General features: G+C 49.2%; 1 protein-coding gene across 2 annotated transcripts in view; it reads right to left on the bottom strand.

Annotated features, from left to right (window-relative positions):
- Nucleotides 1-12,863, bottom strand: part of St3gal2 (ST3 beta-galactoside alpha-2,3-sialyltransferase 2) — a 50,922-nt gene that overhangs the window by 5,855 nt on the left and 32,204 nt on the right. The window contains exons 2-4 of one of the 2 annotated variants that reach the window (XM_026399294.2): nt 9,011-9,169; nt 6,643-7,970; nt 3,460-3,653 (exon numbers count right to left, since the gene is read on the bottom strand). In XM_026399294.2, the coding sequence (XP_026255079.1) occupies nt 3,460-3,653; nt 6,643-6,981 (533 nt within the window). In that variant the 5' untranslated portion in view covers nt 6,982-7,970; nt 9,011-9,169. The remainder of the gene's footprint in view (nt 1-3,459; nt 3,654-6,642; nt 7,971-9,010; nt 9,170-12,863) is intronic. The other variant, XM_026399293.2, reaches the window with a different exon arrangement.

The raw sequence follows: 12,863 nt of genomic DNA, 5'->3' as shown, positions 1-12,863 counted from the left end.
TCCTTTCAATTTCTGCAAAATACAGGATAATTACAATCAATGCTCCCTTTTCTTGTGATCAACTTACATCCCATGTGAACCAGCTCTAAACACAAATCTGTTGGTCTTGTCTTTTGCTGAGGACACTACTGTCTCCTGAGGACCACCTTGCAGAATCATGACTACCAAGGTCAGATGACCATAACCTGGTCTTCTATTGGCCACAGGGATCCAACAAGGATGGAGCAGAGTCGTCACGTGCCTCTAGCTTTTTATACCAGTTCTGTAAAATCAGTACAAATATCCCCTGCCCTCACAGTGGCTGACACCATTAGCCAAGCTGGGTGCAGATTTTCTGGGCTGTAGGAGTGTCCACACTGTCTTCCTCCTGCCCCTCACCTGGTAGAGCTGAGGAGACAAGGGTTGTGCTGTCCAAAATGCTCCACCCCTGCCAATCATCTCTACCTTCTGTTTCTCTTTTCCTTCCCTTCAGGGACTAGAAGGTGCCTTGGAATGGGAGGCCATTAAGTCTGGATAATGAGTCTCTCTTTTTGTTTTTCTTCCATTACTGGTCATTGTACCCCAAAGTGCTCTACCATTGAGCTACATCCTCAGCCCTTGTTTTTTTTTTTTTTTTTTTTTTTTTTTTTGAGTCAGGGTCTTGCTAAATTGCAAGACTGACCTTGAATTTGAATCCTCCTACCTCAGCCTGAGATTACAGGAGTGCACTACCACCTCTAGCAGTCTTTGTTCTGAACCACCTTAGTTCTAGTCTGGGTTCAAGCAGGCTTCTGGAATCTTCCCTACAGAACCTATAGTGCCCCATGCCTAGAACAGAGATCTAGATCCTGCCCCCATGCCCCAGACCCATGTCTTCAGAGAAACTCCCTCTGCCTCCTGGCTGTCTCCCTCTGGTCTCCTAGTCTTTAGGGTTCAGAGCTACTGTCTCCTAGAGAAGCACAGAATTATCTTTTCCCTCTCATGAGTAATGCTTAACAGGTTTGGGGCTGCTACAGTTATACACACAGGCACTGATGTCCTGCGGTCACCATAGCTAGTCTGTGTCTGCTGTCTGCCTTCTGCCAAGTCATCCTGGACCCTGTGGAGAACAAAGTAGGTTGGAGAGAAGCCTTAACAGGGGATGGTATCAAAGTAGGTAAGGAACCATCTCTTGGTTGCCTGAAGGATGCAAAGGGACAAACAGGAAGTGGAAAAATGTGGGTTGGGGACACTGGCTGAGCAGGAGCAAGGGGTCTCACACTTGTGAGAACCTAAGAAGCAAACTTCATTTCACAAGAGACCAAGAGGCCAAGCAGATCCTGCTGATCAAGGGGCTGAGGTTGCCTCAGGCCTGGCTTCTGAAGACCTGCTTTTGCCTTCTCCATGCGCTGGCAGCTAGAGCTTTTGTGAAGTCCCTCCTTAGACCTGGCAGTGAGGCCACCCACCTCCCACCCCTGCAGGCAGGCCTGCTGTAGAGCCTGCTCTCGCCCTACTCTCCTCTATGCTCTGTCCAGGCACCAGCCCACAAAGCTGGGAACAAATGAAGCAGGAAGCCCCAAAGATATTTCTAGCCTCTGAGAGAAAAGGAAAGAACGTGGCAGTCTTCTGGAGTCAAGATGTTGTTTTGAGGTTCTGATTCATTTTGGAGAAGCCAACCCCTGGAAAGGGGCCATAGGATGAGCTGGCTCTCTGGGATTTGGGGGCAAAGCATTCCAGAAACTTTTATCTGTCCATGGCTATCTCCAGCAGCCAAAAATGCCTTGGGATGGAACACAGGCAGGGTGGATGGACACTCTTATTTACGGTCTGGTGTCTGGTTGCCTACTCCTTTTCCTTCATATATCCACAGCATGCCTTCTATCTACCGGGCGCTGCACTAGGAGTTGTGGATGTAGCTGCTGGCCATCCGAGATGGGAATAGCTCAATTCTATTTTGAGTTGTCAGCAGGGCTTGGAGGACTTATCCTCCTGGAGGAGGCAGCTGGTAGGGAGACAGGAGAGTAGAGCCATCATGTCAGTGTAACTCAGTTTGGCTCTCCCAGTAGAGTCTCACACTGGTTCTAGGATGAGGGGCCTCCCTGTTGGTTCTAAATCAAGATAGGCCTCCACTGCTATCTGGTTCCTCATACAGACCAGCAGATAGTCAATTACCATCTGATCATCCCTTCCAGAAGGAAATTCTGGGGTTTGATCCAAAACATATCTTGAGCATGCCTCCTGAGAAGGAGTACTGGTGGATTTGTCTCAGCCTGGCCTGACTAAGTGTCACCTACATGTCATAAGTGGCCAAGACTTTTGGTTTTGCAGGATTTCAACCCTGGAGCTCATCAACTATCCTGAGGTGTCTCATCAAAGCTCCCACTTGGTGCAGGTGGCTGGGAAGGCAGGTGCTCAGGCATCTGAGAGCATTTCACTGGGCTACCCAAGTGCTTGATGGCCGCACTGCAACAGCACCTCATTTTCTAATTTCAACCCATTGTTTCTGGGTGAAGAGAGAGAGGTCCCTCCCTGGCTCCCATCTCACCTCCCTCCTATTTGAGGTGCCAGTAATTAGGGGATGAGGTAAACTGAGGTGGTTCTGGGGTGCTGGGTGGGGTAAAGCACCCTTTTCTCTCCCCCACCCATCACCATTTCTCAATAGGAGGAAGGTCTTGCAAAGAATGTGGAAAGTCTCAGAGACATATTGCTCCCTGGTGTTGCTATGGAGACAGCAACAGTGTCGAAGACAAAGCCCTTCCTTCTGCCTCCTGGGAAATCTGGCCTTTTTGTAATGCTCATCCTGAGATATTTGGTAAAAACCAGGCAATACCAAGGACAGGGGTGGAAGGATCCCCATGTGGCATATCCTATCCCTAGCCAAACCAAGGGAGGAAGGCAGAAGAGATAGGTTAAGAGCTGAGAGCAGTCAATGCTGGAACCTGAGTCTACCCTGTGTTCCCTGACACACCCTTCCTCACGCTGTGTCTGTCTTCACTGAACACTCTCTCTACTCTTCTCCCTTCCTCAGGGCTAGGCAGAGATGTCTCTGGAAGCCTTATGAGGATGAAGAGAACAGGCAGTCTTCGAGACAGCTTTTTCTGCCTACGACATCTGTCTTCAGTTAGTCTGCTAGAAAGAATCACCTGTTGCTATAAAGCAAGATGCAAGTTTGCCTTGGGGAGCTCACTTCTGGCCTATGCTGAGGGGATGAGGTGAGTAACAAGAACAAGGGCTTCTGATGAGTTTCCACCAAACATCAGCCAGGGGTCTAGTTTCAGCCCTTTTCAGAGGAATTGGAAAGCGAATGTGGTCCTCTAGCAAAGTGAGATTTGGAATGCAACCTCCCACCCACCCTAAACAGACAAGCCTGTCCTGGAAGCCTATAGGTGTCAGCATCCCTTAGCACCCAGGCAACTCATCCCCTGCCAGATAAGGCCAAGGAGGCAGGGACCCCTTCCTGGAGGCTTGTCCTTACCCACCCTCAGTTCCATGGGGGCTCACCTCATGATGAAATTGTGCCCATCCACGTCCTGCCCGTAGCCAGAGCCCCTCAAGTTGCCGGAGTTCCCCACCACGGCACAGCGCCTGCACTGGTGGGGGTCCCGGAAGCGGTAGGGGTTCTCGCCTGGCACAATCTGGAACAGCTTCTCCAGTACCTCATTGGTGTTGTGCGACTTGAACTGGGGCTGCAACATCTGTGGGTGGGGAGGGAGGGCTAAATGGAGGGAGGGCCTCTGGCCACCCCTCTGGGCCCTCCCTTTGAGTTGGAGCCACATAGACCTCCTTGCCCAGGAGGACCCCTCCATTTCTCAAAAGCAGAAAAGTCCTGGTTCCAGTGGGCCTCCTGTTCAGAAACCAGTGCCCTGACAATCACTGGGTTTCTCTGACATGCCATAGAGGACTGGAGGATCAGGCTGCTATTCACCGTGCCCCTGGGGGACCTGCAGTCACAAGGCAGAGCAACTTCTTTCAGGAGTCCTTCCCAATCGGCCCACCTTGGGAACCCCTGAGACTCAGCCTGATGGCTGAGGTTACAGATGCCCCATCCAGGGTCACATTCATGGGATACCTGAAGCCATTCCCTCACCTCACCCTCAGTCGCCCCCAACTATCAGCTGGAAACCAAGCTACTGATAGATAAAGATTGTAAAATACGGCAGGACAGCAGTCTACTGCTTTCTGGGCCAGAAAGGTGTCACATAGGAGTGAAGCAACAGGTGGGGTCCACAGACCATATGCCCCATCAGAAAGAGCAAATTCAGTCCAGCACAGTGGTATATGTCTGTAATCCCAGTGACTGGGAAGATCACAAGTTCAAGACCAGCCTCTGTAACTTAGAAAGATCATGTTTCAAAGTAAAAATTTTAAGGGCTGGGATTGTGACTTAGTGGTAGAGCGCTTGCCTAGCATGTGTGAGGCACTAGGTTCGATTTTCAGCACCATATACAAATAAATAAAATAAAAAAATTCATCAACAATTTATAAAAATATTTTTAAAAATTAAAAAATTTTAAAAGGGTTGAAGATGTAGCTTAGTGGTAGAGTGCCTCTGAATTCAATCCCAGTACCTCAAAAAAAAAAAAAAATCAACCAATTCTTTTTTTTTTTTTTTAAGAGAGAGAGGACAGAGAAAGAGATATTTTTTTTTAATATTTATTTTTCAGTTTTCAGTGGACACAACATCTTTATTTTATTTTTATGTGGTGCTGAGGATCGAACCCAGCGCCCCGCGCATGCCAGGCGAGCGCATTACCACTTGAGCACATCCCCAGCCCCAAACCAATTCTTAACACATGGAATTATAAGCCCAAAGGGGCCAAATTCCCCAATTTTTAAAGAGAAGCAAAAAATATAGGTTTCATGTGAAATACTCTGATTTCTAAATATTGGTAACTATGTAAATGTAAATACTAGAATAATACTTAGTGGGCTAGACCTGGTCCATGGCATGGCCACCAACTGATAATGCTAAAACTGGGGCTTTAAAATGCTGTGGACTGAGGGTACAAGGCAGAGTAAATTCCTTCAGGAATCCTTCCCAATCAGCCCATATGGGGTACTCCTGAGACTCAGGTCATGAAAGAGCACTTGCCTAGCATTTGTGAGCCCCTGGGATCCATCCCTGGCACTGCAGGAGGGGTTGGGGGTGGGGGAGACCGTGGAATGGACCATAACCTATGGGGTTTGTGGATAAGCAGGAGCTGCTCAGAAAACCAGAGATCTTTCTGGAAAGGTATCCTGGTCCTCAGACGAGAATTCCCAACTCTGTGGCAAAAGAGGGGAACGGAGAAGCCTCTCGATTGAGGAACACACTTGCTGTTTAAACAGTCACTGAATTCTATCCCTGTGGGCAGGAGGCCTGTGCTGTCCCCTGGGCATCCACCCTTGTCTAGAATACTGATTTGGCTCTATATGACCACTGCTGAGAGAGTATGGTCTTGGGCACCATGCATTCCCTGAATCTTTATTTTCCATTAAATGAAGGCTGTGAGTATGACTAATAGACAGGAAGGGCTCCAGGATGCCATGGAAGGGCCTACGGGGTTCCTAGGCACCCTTGCTCTCAGACCCCAATCCTGGGGCACTCTGAGAGTCTGGGCCAGAAGTGTGGGGAGTTGCTCTGATAAGCTGGTCACACAAGCTCATCCTCACATCTTCCCTGAATGTGAGAGAAAAGGTGGGCATCTGCTACCATTTGCCAACTGGGGAAACCGGGGGCTCTTGAGGCCTCCTGTTGGGTGTGCAGGAAGCCTGTGAGCCCAAAGATACCACTCCACCCTTGGCACAGGCAGCACCCAGATGGCCCTGTGAAGCCTGGGAGGCATTGCTCCAGAGATAACGGGAGCAAGGCAGAAGGCGGTGAGAGAAGCAGAAAGAGGGCAGGATCTAAAAGGGCAGGAGGGTCCTGCTACACAGGTCCCTCATCCCTCCTCTTGACTTTCCTCAGCCCCTGAGGGTAATTTACAATGCTTTCCAGGTGAGCCCAGAGAAAAGTCTTTTTCCAGCAATTGTAAAGAACCAAGAGTAGCCGATAAGGGGGACACAGGCCTATAATCCCAGCTACTCTGGAGGCTGAAACAGGAGGATTCCAAGTTCCAGCCTGGTCAACTGAGTGAGACCCTGTCTCAAAATAAAAGAATATTTTTAAAGGGCTAGGGATGTAGGTCAATGGTAGAGTGACTTTCTAGCATGCCTGAGGCCCAGTGCTTAATCAAAAAAAATCTGGATGTGTGGGTCTCATAAGAGTTCTGGAAGATTTAGCAGCACAAGCCACACCCTGGCTGGGCAACACTCACTGAGGCTGAGGGGTGGCTGCCTCTTGCACAATTGACAGGCTCCCCTATCTTCACGTCTTCCATTTGTCCCCACCATCTCACATGGGCTGATCCTCCTGTCTGTACAACTTTCCTGGACCAATAACCATTTCTAGTCTATGCTGGGCTTCAACAGGCATCAAAAATACTAGCTCTCTCTCCTTCCAAGTGAAATCTTGATCTGCCCTTCAGTTATCTGCAATCCTCATATATGGCTCCGGTCAAATGGGCCTCCCACTTTGTCAAAGCACGGGAGGCCAGAAGAAGCCCCAAACCAAGAGGGGGATTCTAAGGGTGACTCCAAAACAGGGAGGACGAGCCCTGGGCGAGAGGGCAGCAAAGGGGAGGCAGAAGGGGCCAGAGCTCTCACCATCCACCACCTTTGGACATCCGGGGGAAGATCCATGTTCTCTCTGGTCCAGACAGGTGAGATGTTGCTGTCAAAGTGGCTGTCGAACCAATCGGAGGCGCCTGCATCACCCATGCAGCGGCGGCAGGCACAGCTCTTGCCTGAGAGCCCCTCCTTGCTGAGGCGCTGTAGGCCAGCGTAGCCAGGCACCAGCTTCACCCGGTGTGTCCCACCCAGGGCCCCTGAATCCAGGTAGGGCAAGGTGGCCATGCTATGGTGAGAGTAGGTGAAGAGCAGGGACATGATGAACACCAGCAGGAAGGCCACAGAGAGGAACCACACCCGCAGAGAGCACTTCATGGTGCTAGCAGGCAGGCAGCTGTCACCGTGGCCACTTCTTTTCCAGCCCACTGAGGGGCCAGCCACGGCGTAGCCCGTCTATTCCGGCAGCAAGTGCAAAGGGCATAGGGGCATGTGATATGGCAGGGGATCCTCGCCACACCCTCCCTCAATGTAAGGAGTGGCTCCCCTGTCCCTGAGCCACTTGGGTCCCAGCTTAGGGCTTCATTGGTTATCTCTGTCACTAGCTGGGCCACAAAGGCTCTGCCTCTCCTGCTGCCCCAGAGAGGAGGAGGTCAGTCCATCCCAGCCCTCTAGTCCCTTGGGATTGCTGGCTGCCAGCTCTGGGGGCCCCCCTCTTTGGCGGCTTGAAAAGGTCCAGTTTGGAGCAGTCGGGGTCTTTGTGGCTCATGAGCAGACACTGAGGCAGCCCCTCGTCCCCTGCAGCGGGGAAGCCCTGGAACTCTGATTAAAACAGAGAGGACACAGGCTTCAGGGGGCCTGCATTCCATGCAAGAGTCCTTGGCTGACACTCCTGTTTAACCCTTCTGCCAGGGGCAGGGACCGGATCCCAGCCCTGAAAGAAGAAAACCAGGAAGCTCCGTGGGTGGTGTCAGGAAATTGCTGCAAAGACCAAGATTTTCCTTGAATTAGTCCCCAACTGCTTCCCATCCGAGGTGCTGGTCCCTTTTCTTAGTAGTCACAGCTCCAACTGCAGATGCACAGGGGTCACCAAGCACTTATTCTTGCTATGGAGTCCTCTGGGGCTGGTAACAGTTGCTGCTCAGTGGGGTGCTGCATCCAAGCCGTCCAGGTCAGCAGAGTGTGCGCAGAGCTCCCCACCAGGGTCCAGGCCTCCTTTCTGGAGCTGCTGGCCTGGGCTCGGCAGCTGCTCTGTCCATCCCTGCTCTCCTGAGGCCAGGCTGGCCTGCTGTTAGTTCACAGTAGCAGTAATCCCCAGGCAGGTTCCCCCCCACACTTGTCAGGCGCCAGGCTGCCGCAGCATGACCCTGAAATTGCAGAGAGGAAAAAGAATGTGCAGATAAATTGCACACACACAGGCTCTTCCCCAACTCCACCCCCAAGTCCCAGAGGGGACAAAGCTAGCAGCAGAGGAGACACCCACTTAACCAAAGGGTGGACAAAAGAAAGGGTTCTCCTCCCTAACCATCCACAGACAGCATAGCTCTGCATATCTCCCCCTCAGGGGACTAGATTAGCCAGAAACTTCACTTATTAGCCTGAAGGTAAACAAGGAGCAGTTAACTTGATTTCCCTAGAGTCACATGGCAAGTTACTGGAATTAGTAGGTTTAGAAAGCCTTTAGTCTAGCTTCATTTAGTTTTTTCCCCTTGTACTGGGGCTCAGACTCAGGCACTCTGCCACATCCCTAGCTCATACCATATATATATATTATTTTGAAACAGGGTCTTACTAAATTGCCCAGACTGGCCTTGAATTTGTGATCCTCCTGCCAGAGCCTCCCCAGTCACTGGGATTACAGGCGTGCGCCATAGTGCCCAGCCCCTAGTCCAGCTTTGTATAGTTACTTTCAGGTAAAACTTAGAGGAAAACAATCCAGAGAAGATCCCAGGGTCTTCGAATGCTAACTCTCGGACACAGATCACCCAGGGCCCTCTCAATGCCCGGGGAAAGCCCTCCAGCAAGAAGGAAGGACTGGGCCCAGACCATTCAACTTGCCCCTCTCCTCTCTTGGTTGTGGGTAATGGAACAATCCTTCCTGCTCTGGTATGAGGGGAGAATGCGACTGCATCAGGAAATGGAGTTGCTGGGCGCAAGACCCCCACTGACCAGCCTCCCTCTGGACACCTGCCTTGAGCTGTATATTACAGGTGAAAAGGGCACCAGGGTCTCTGGTAGAGCTGAAAGTCTGAGGCCCATGCTGTCCTGGCACACAAAAATGGGCAGAGGCCAAGGGTAGAGTAGTGTGGATACTGGCCCTCAGGAAAGGAGCTTGAGTCCATGGCATGGGAATCTCTTAAACCATCTCCTCTCCAAATCTGGCCAGTGCTAGTTCTGACAGCCCTACCCTTGTTGAAAGCTCCAGCCTGCCCTTCCAGGGTCCTCTGGCTCTGCTGTAGAGAAGTTATCTGAGGCTCCATGTTTAAGAGAAATCCCGCTGCCCTCATGGTAGCTCAAATTTCTGGGTCCAAGCCAAACCACAAAGCCATCAGGGAACGGAACCAGCCTATTGCAATAGAGAGGGAGGATATTACTCTGGGTGGGAAAATGAGGCTCACAGAAGTAAAAGAGCATGCTTAGTGTAATGACCTCATGAATGGGAGTGAGCTTTGAGCCCCTGTCTGATTCCAAAGCCTAGGCTGAAACCAGGGCACAGAAAGGAGCTCATGGAGGGCCAGGGTTGTGGCTCAGCGGTAGAGCACATGCAAGGCGCTGGGTTCGATCCTCAGCACCACATAAAAATGAATAAAATAAAGGTATTGTGTCCAACTACAATCTCAGAAATGACTATCTCCCAAATTAACAAGTAATTACAACTCCAACAGAGAACACAGGAATGTACCCTTTGAGTCTCCTGCTGATGGGCAGAATCACAGCCTCTGGGACAAGAGGCCCCAGTTTCTCCTTTGCTAACAAAGCAATAAACCTTCTTTTTCCTTTTTCTCAAAACCATGTCCTTGTTATTAGATTGGCATCAGGGACAAAGACCAAGCTTTTGGCAACAGCAGTACTGGTTCAAAAGTGCCTTTTCCAAAGTTCCTCCACTGAACTCATTTAGCAGATTATGTGGAGAACAGGTTGGGCCCTGCTCTGAATTTTCAAACTGCCTAACACTGAGTTAGTCCATGTTGTAATGCAGTAGCTTGCCATGAGCTACTCCATTTTGAGAGTAAGTGCCAAGGTAGACTGAATCTACACCTTGTTTGTAGAGGTAAACAACCACTACCTGCATGGCACAACCATAAAGCATAAACTAATAACTTGTATGCACCAAAACTAAGTAATTGCCGGGCACAGTGGTACATGCCTGTAATCCCAGCAGTTTGGGAGGCTGAGGGAGGAGGACCATGAGTTCAAAGCCAGCCTCAGCAACAGCAAGGTGCTAAGCAACCCAGTGAGACCCTGTCTCTAATAAAATATAAAATAGGGCTGGGGAGGCTGGGGATATGGCTCAAGTAGTAGCGTGCTTGCCTGGCATGCGTGAGGCACTGGGTTCGATCCTCAGCACCCACATGAAAATAAAATAAAGATATTGTGTCCACCTAAAGTTAAAAAAAATATTTAAATAAATAAATAAATAAAATAGGGCTGGGGATGTGGCTCAGTGGTCAAGTGCCCCTCCCAGGAACCATCCCTCAAAAAAACAAAACAAAACAAAACAAAAACCTAGGTACCTGGACATGGCAGCACCCTGACCTCTTACCTGGTCACTCATCACAAGCCTTGCCAGGAAAGAATGCCACAATGATGCACCTCTGATTTCCTGTCTCTTTATGTTTTGGCACAGCATGGTTTCTCCTGCCCATGGTCACTACACAGGGCCCACTCCAAGCTAACACCTTGAGCTGACACTTCAAGCTGACATTCTGAAACTAAAACTGCCATCTGTCCAGCTCTGCCTTGATAACTGCAGAAAACCCTTATCTGACCATCTACAACGGCTCTTTGACTCTGCATTCTTATCATTCTCACCTGTGCTTTTGGCATAGCATCCTGTAACCCTGTGGCCACCTTAACCCTTTTTCATTCTGTGTGTGTGTGTGTGTGTGTGTGTGTGTGTGTGTGAGAGAGAGAGAGAGAGAGAGAGAGAGAGAGAGAGTATGATGTGTTATAGATACTAGAAATTAAGACTGGAAGGGAATAAAAGAACTTGTGATTGCCTGACTTATCTCTATCAGATGACCTACAAGTATTCCATGAATCACCACTGCTGCAAGTGGTGTAGCTTGTGAATTTATTGTTATTCAATAAATTCTGACATTGTGGGAAGACACCAACATGTTTGGTCTATGTTAATGGCATAGCTCGAGCCTGTGGCTAGACATCCTGTAAACAGGAAACCGGGTCACTTGTCTCTTTCAGTTCTCCCTTTGCCCATTTCCGTTCCCAATATCTAAGAAAAAGAACTTGGCTTTAGCGGGTCCCACTCCTAGCTTCCTGTGACCTGAGAAGAGTCATTCATGGAGCAGGTGGTCATGAAAGGCAGTGAATTTGCAGACTGGACAAGTGACAGATCGGGAGACCCATTTGTGGATGGGTAGCCCCACTGTGACACCAAAGGTGGGGGCTGGGCAAGAACATGCACAGGAGGCTTCCCAAGGAAAGAGCTCAGATAGGACCACACCCCAACTCCCGGGATTCTAAATCAACCCAGGGGGCACCTGAAGTAACCCGCTCTGCTGGGAAAAGGAAAATCCCTAGTTCAACGACATACCTGGGAACAGCAAAGGAATGAATGGAGCCGCTGACAAAAGCCCTTGTTTTGGGAACTTCACATTCAGACGGTTACCCGGAGCTTAAACTGCTCAACTTGTGTTGAGGGTAAAAGGAGGCACTGGGAGGAGCAAAAAACATCATAGGCCTCTGGATGGGCACTAACAACCCCAGAAGTCACTCATGCTGGCCCTCACCTGTCTCATTTCCACCTGTGAACTCTGACGTCCCTTAGGTGGCCCAGGGCCTAACTGGGATCTCCCCTTCTCAGCTTCTCTGATCATTCATAAGCCCATGAACACCCCAGGATAAAGAAATTGGGGGGAGAGTATACACTTTGGCATCAGTCCCTGGTCTCCATCTCTGCTGCCAGTGGAGAGAGGCAGTACTCCTGGGCCACCTGGTTGTTGGAAGGCTCACTCATATGTTCTTATTTTTGTTTTTTCAGTACTGGGGATTGAACTCAGGGGTACCTAGCCACTGAGCCACATCCCCAGCCCTGTTTTGTATTTTATTTAGAGACAGGATCTCACTGAGTTGCTTAGCACCTCGCTGTTGCTGAGCCTGGCTTTGAACACACGATCCTCCTGCCTCAGCCTCCCAAACCGCCTGGTTTTTTAATTGTCTTTTTGAGGACTAATTCATATATACTAAAACACAGAAGCTGTCCAATATTAAGCTTCATGAACTTTTACCTATGTGAGCTGCACTGTGCTAGGGGTGCAGCTCAGTTAAAGGAGCACTTGCTTAGCATGCTGGAGGCTCTGGGTTCAATCCCCAGCATGGAGACCAAAAAAAAAAAAAAAAGTGTTAGAATATAGAACATTTCCAGCATCCCAGAAGTTCTCTTTGTCCCTTTACCAGTCAACAGCTGATGCTCTACCACTTTTCTGAATTCTGTCACCAGAGGTGAACTGTACCTGCTCTTGAACTTCACATAAACACACATTCATTATATATTCATTTGCACTTGTCCTTCTGCTCAGCGTAATGTTCCAGAGATTCATTCACGCTGTTGTATGTACCAGTAGTTTCTTCTTTTCCATGTTTGGACATTGAGTTATTTCTAGTTTTTGGCTATTATTAACAAAACTGAACTTCTTGTACAAGTTTTTCTCTTTTTTTATGGACATACTCATTTCTCTTGGATAAATATCTGGGAGTGGAATTGCTGAGTCACAGGGTGGGTGTATGTTTAACTTTACTAGAAATTATCAAGTAGTTTTCCAAAGTGGTTGTAGCATTTTACATTCCCACCAGTTATGCATGACAGTTCCATTTGTTCCATAGCCTTGATAGTTTCAATCTTTAATTTTAGGCATTCTGGTAGGTGTTTTCCTCTAGTATTTCTACTGGGTACAGAAGAACAGGTGCACCAAGAGACATGCATCAGAATGCTTTCAACAGTACTGTGTATCAGAAAACTACAAACAACACAAATACCCATCAAAATAGAAAGGATAAACTGTGGTATGTTCCTGCTGTAC

The sequence above is a fragment of the Urocitellus parryii genome, chromosome 15 (genome assembly GCF_045843805.1).
Source record: "Urocitellus parryii isolate mUroPar1 chromosome 15, mUroPar1.hap1, whole genome shotgun sequence".
Lineage (NCBI taxonomy): Eukaryota > Metazoa > Chordata > Mammalia > Rodentia > Sciuridae > Urocitellus > Urocitellus parryii.
The sequence above is the reverse complement of the archived record's forward strand: the minus strand, read 5'-3'. Positions and strand labels throughout refer to the sequence as shown.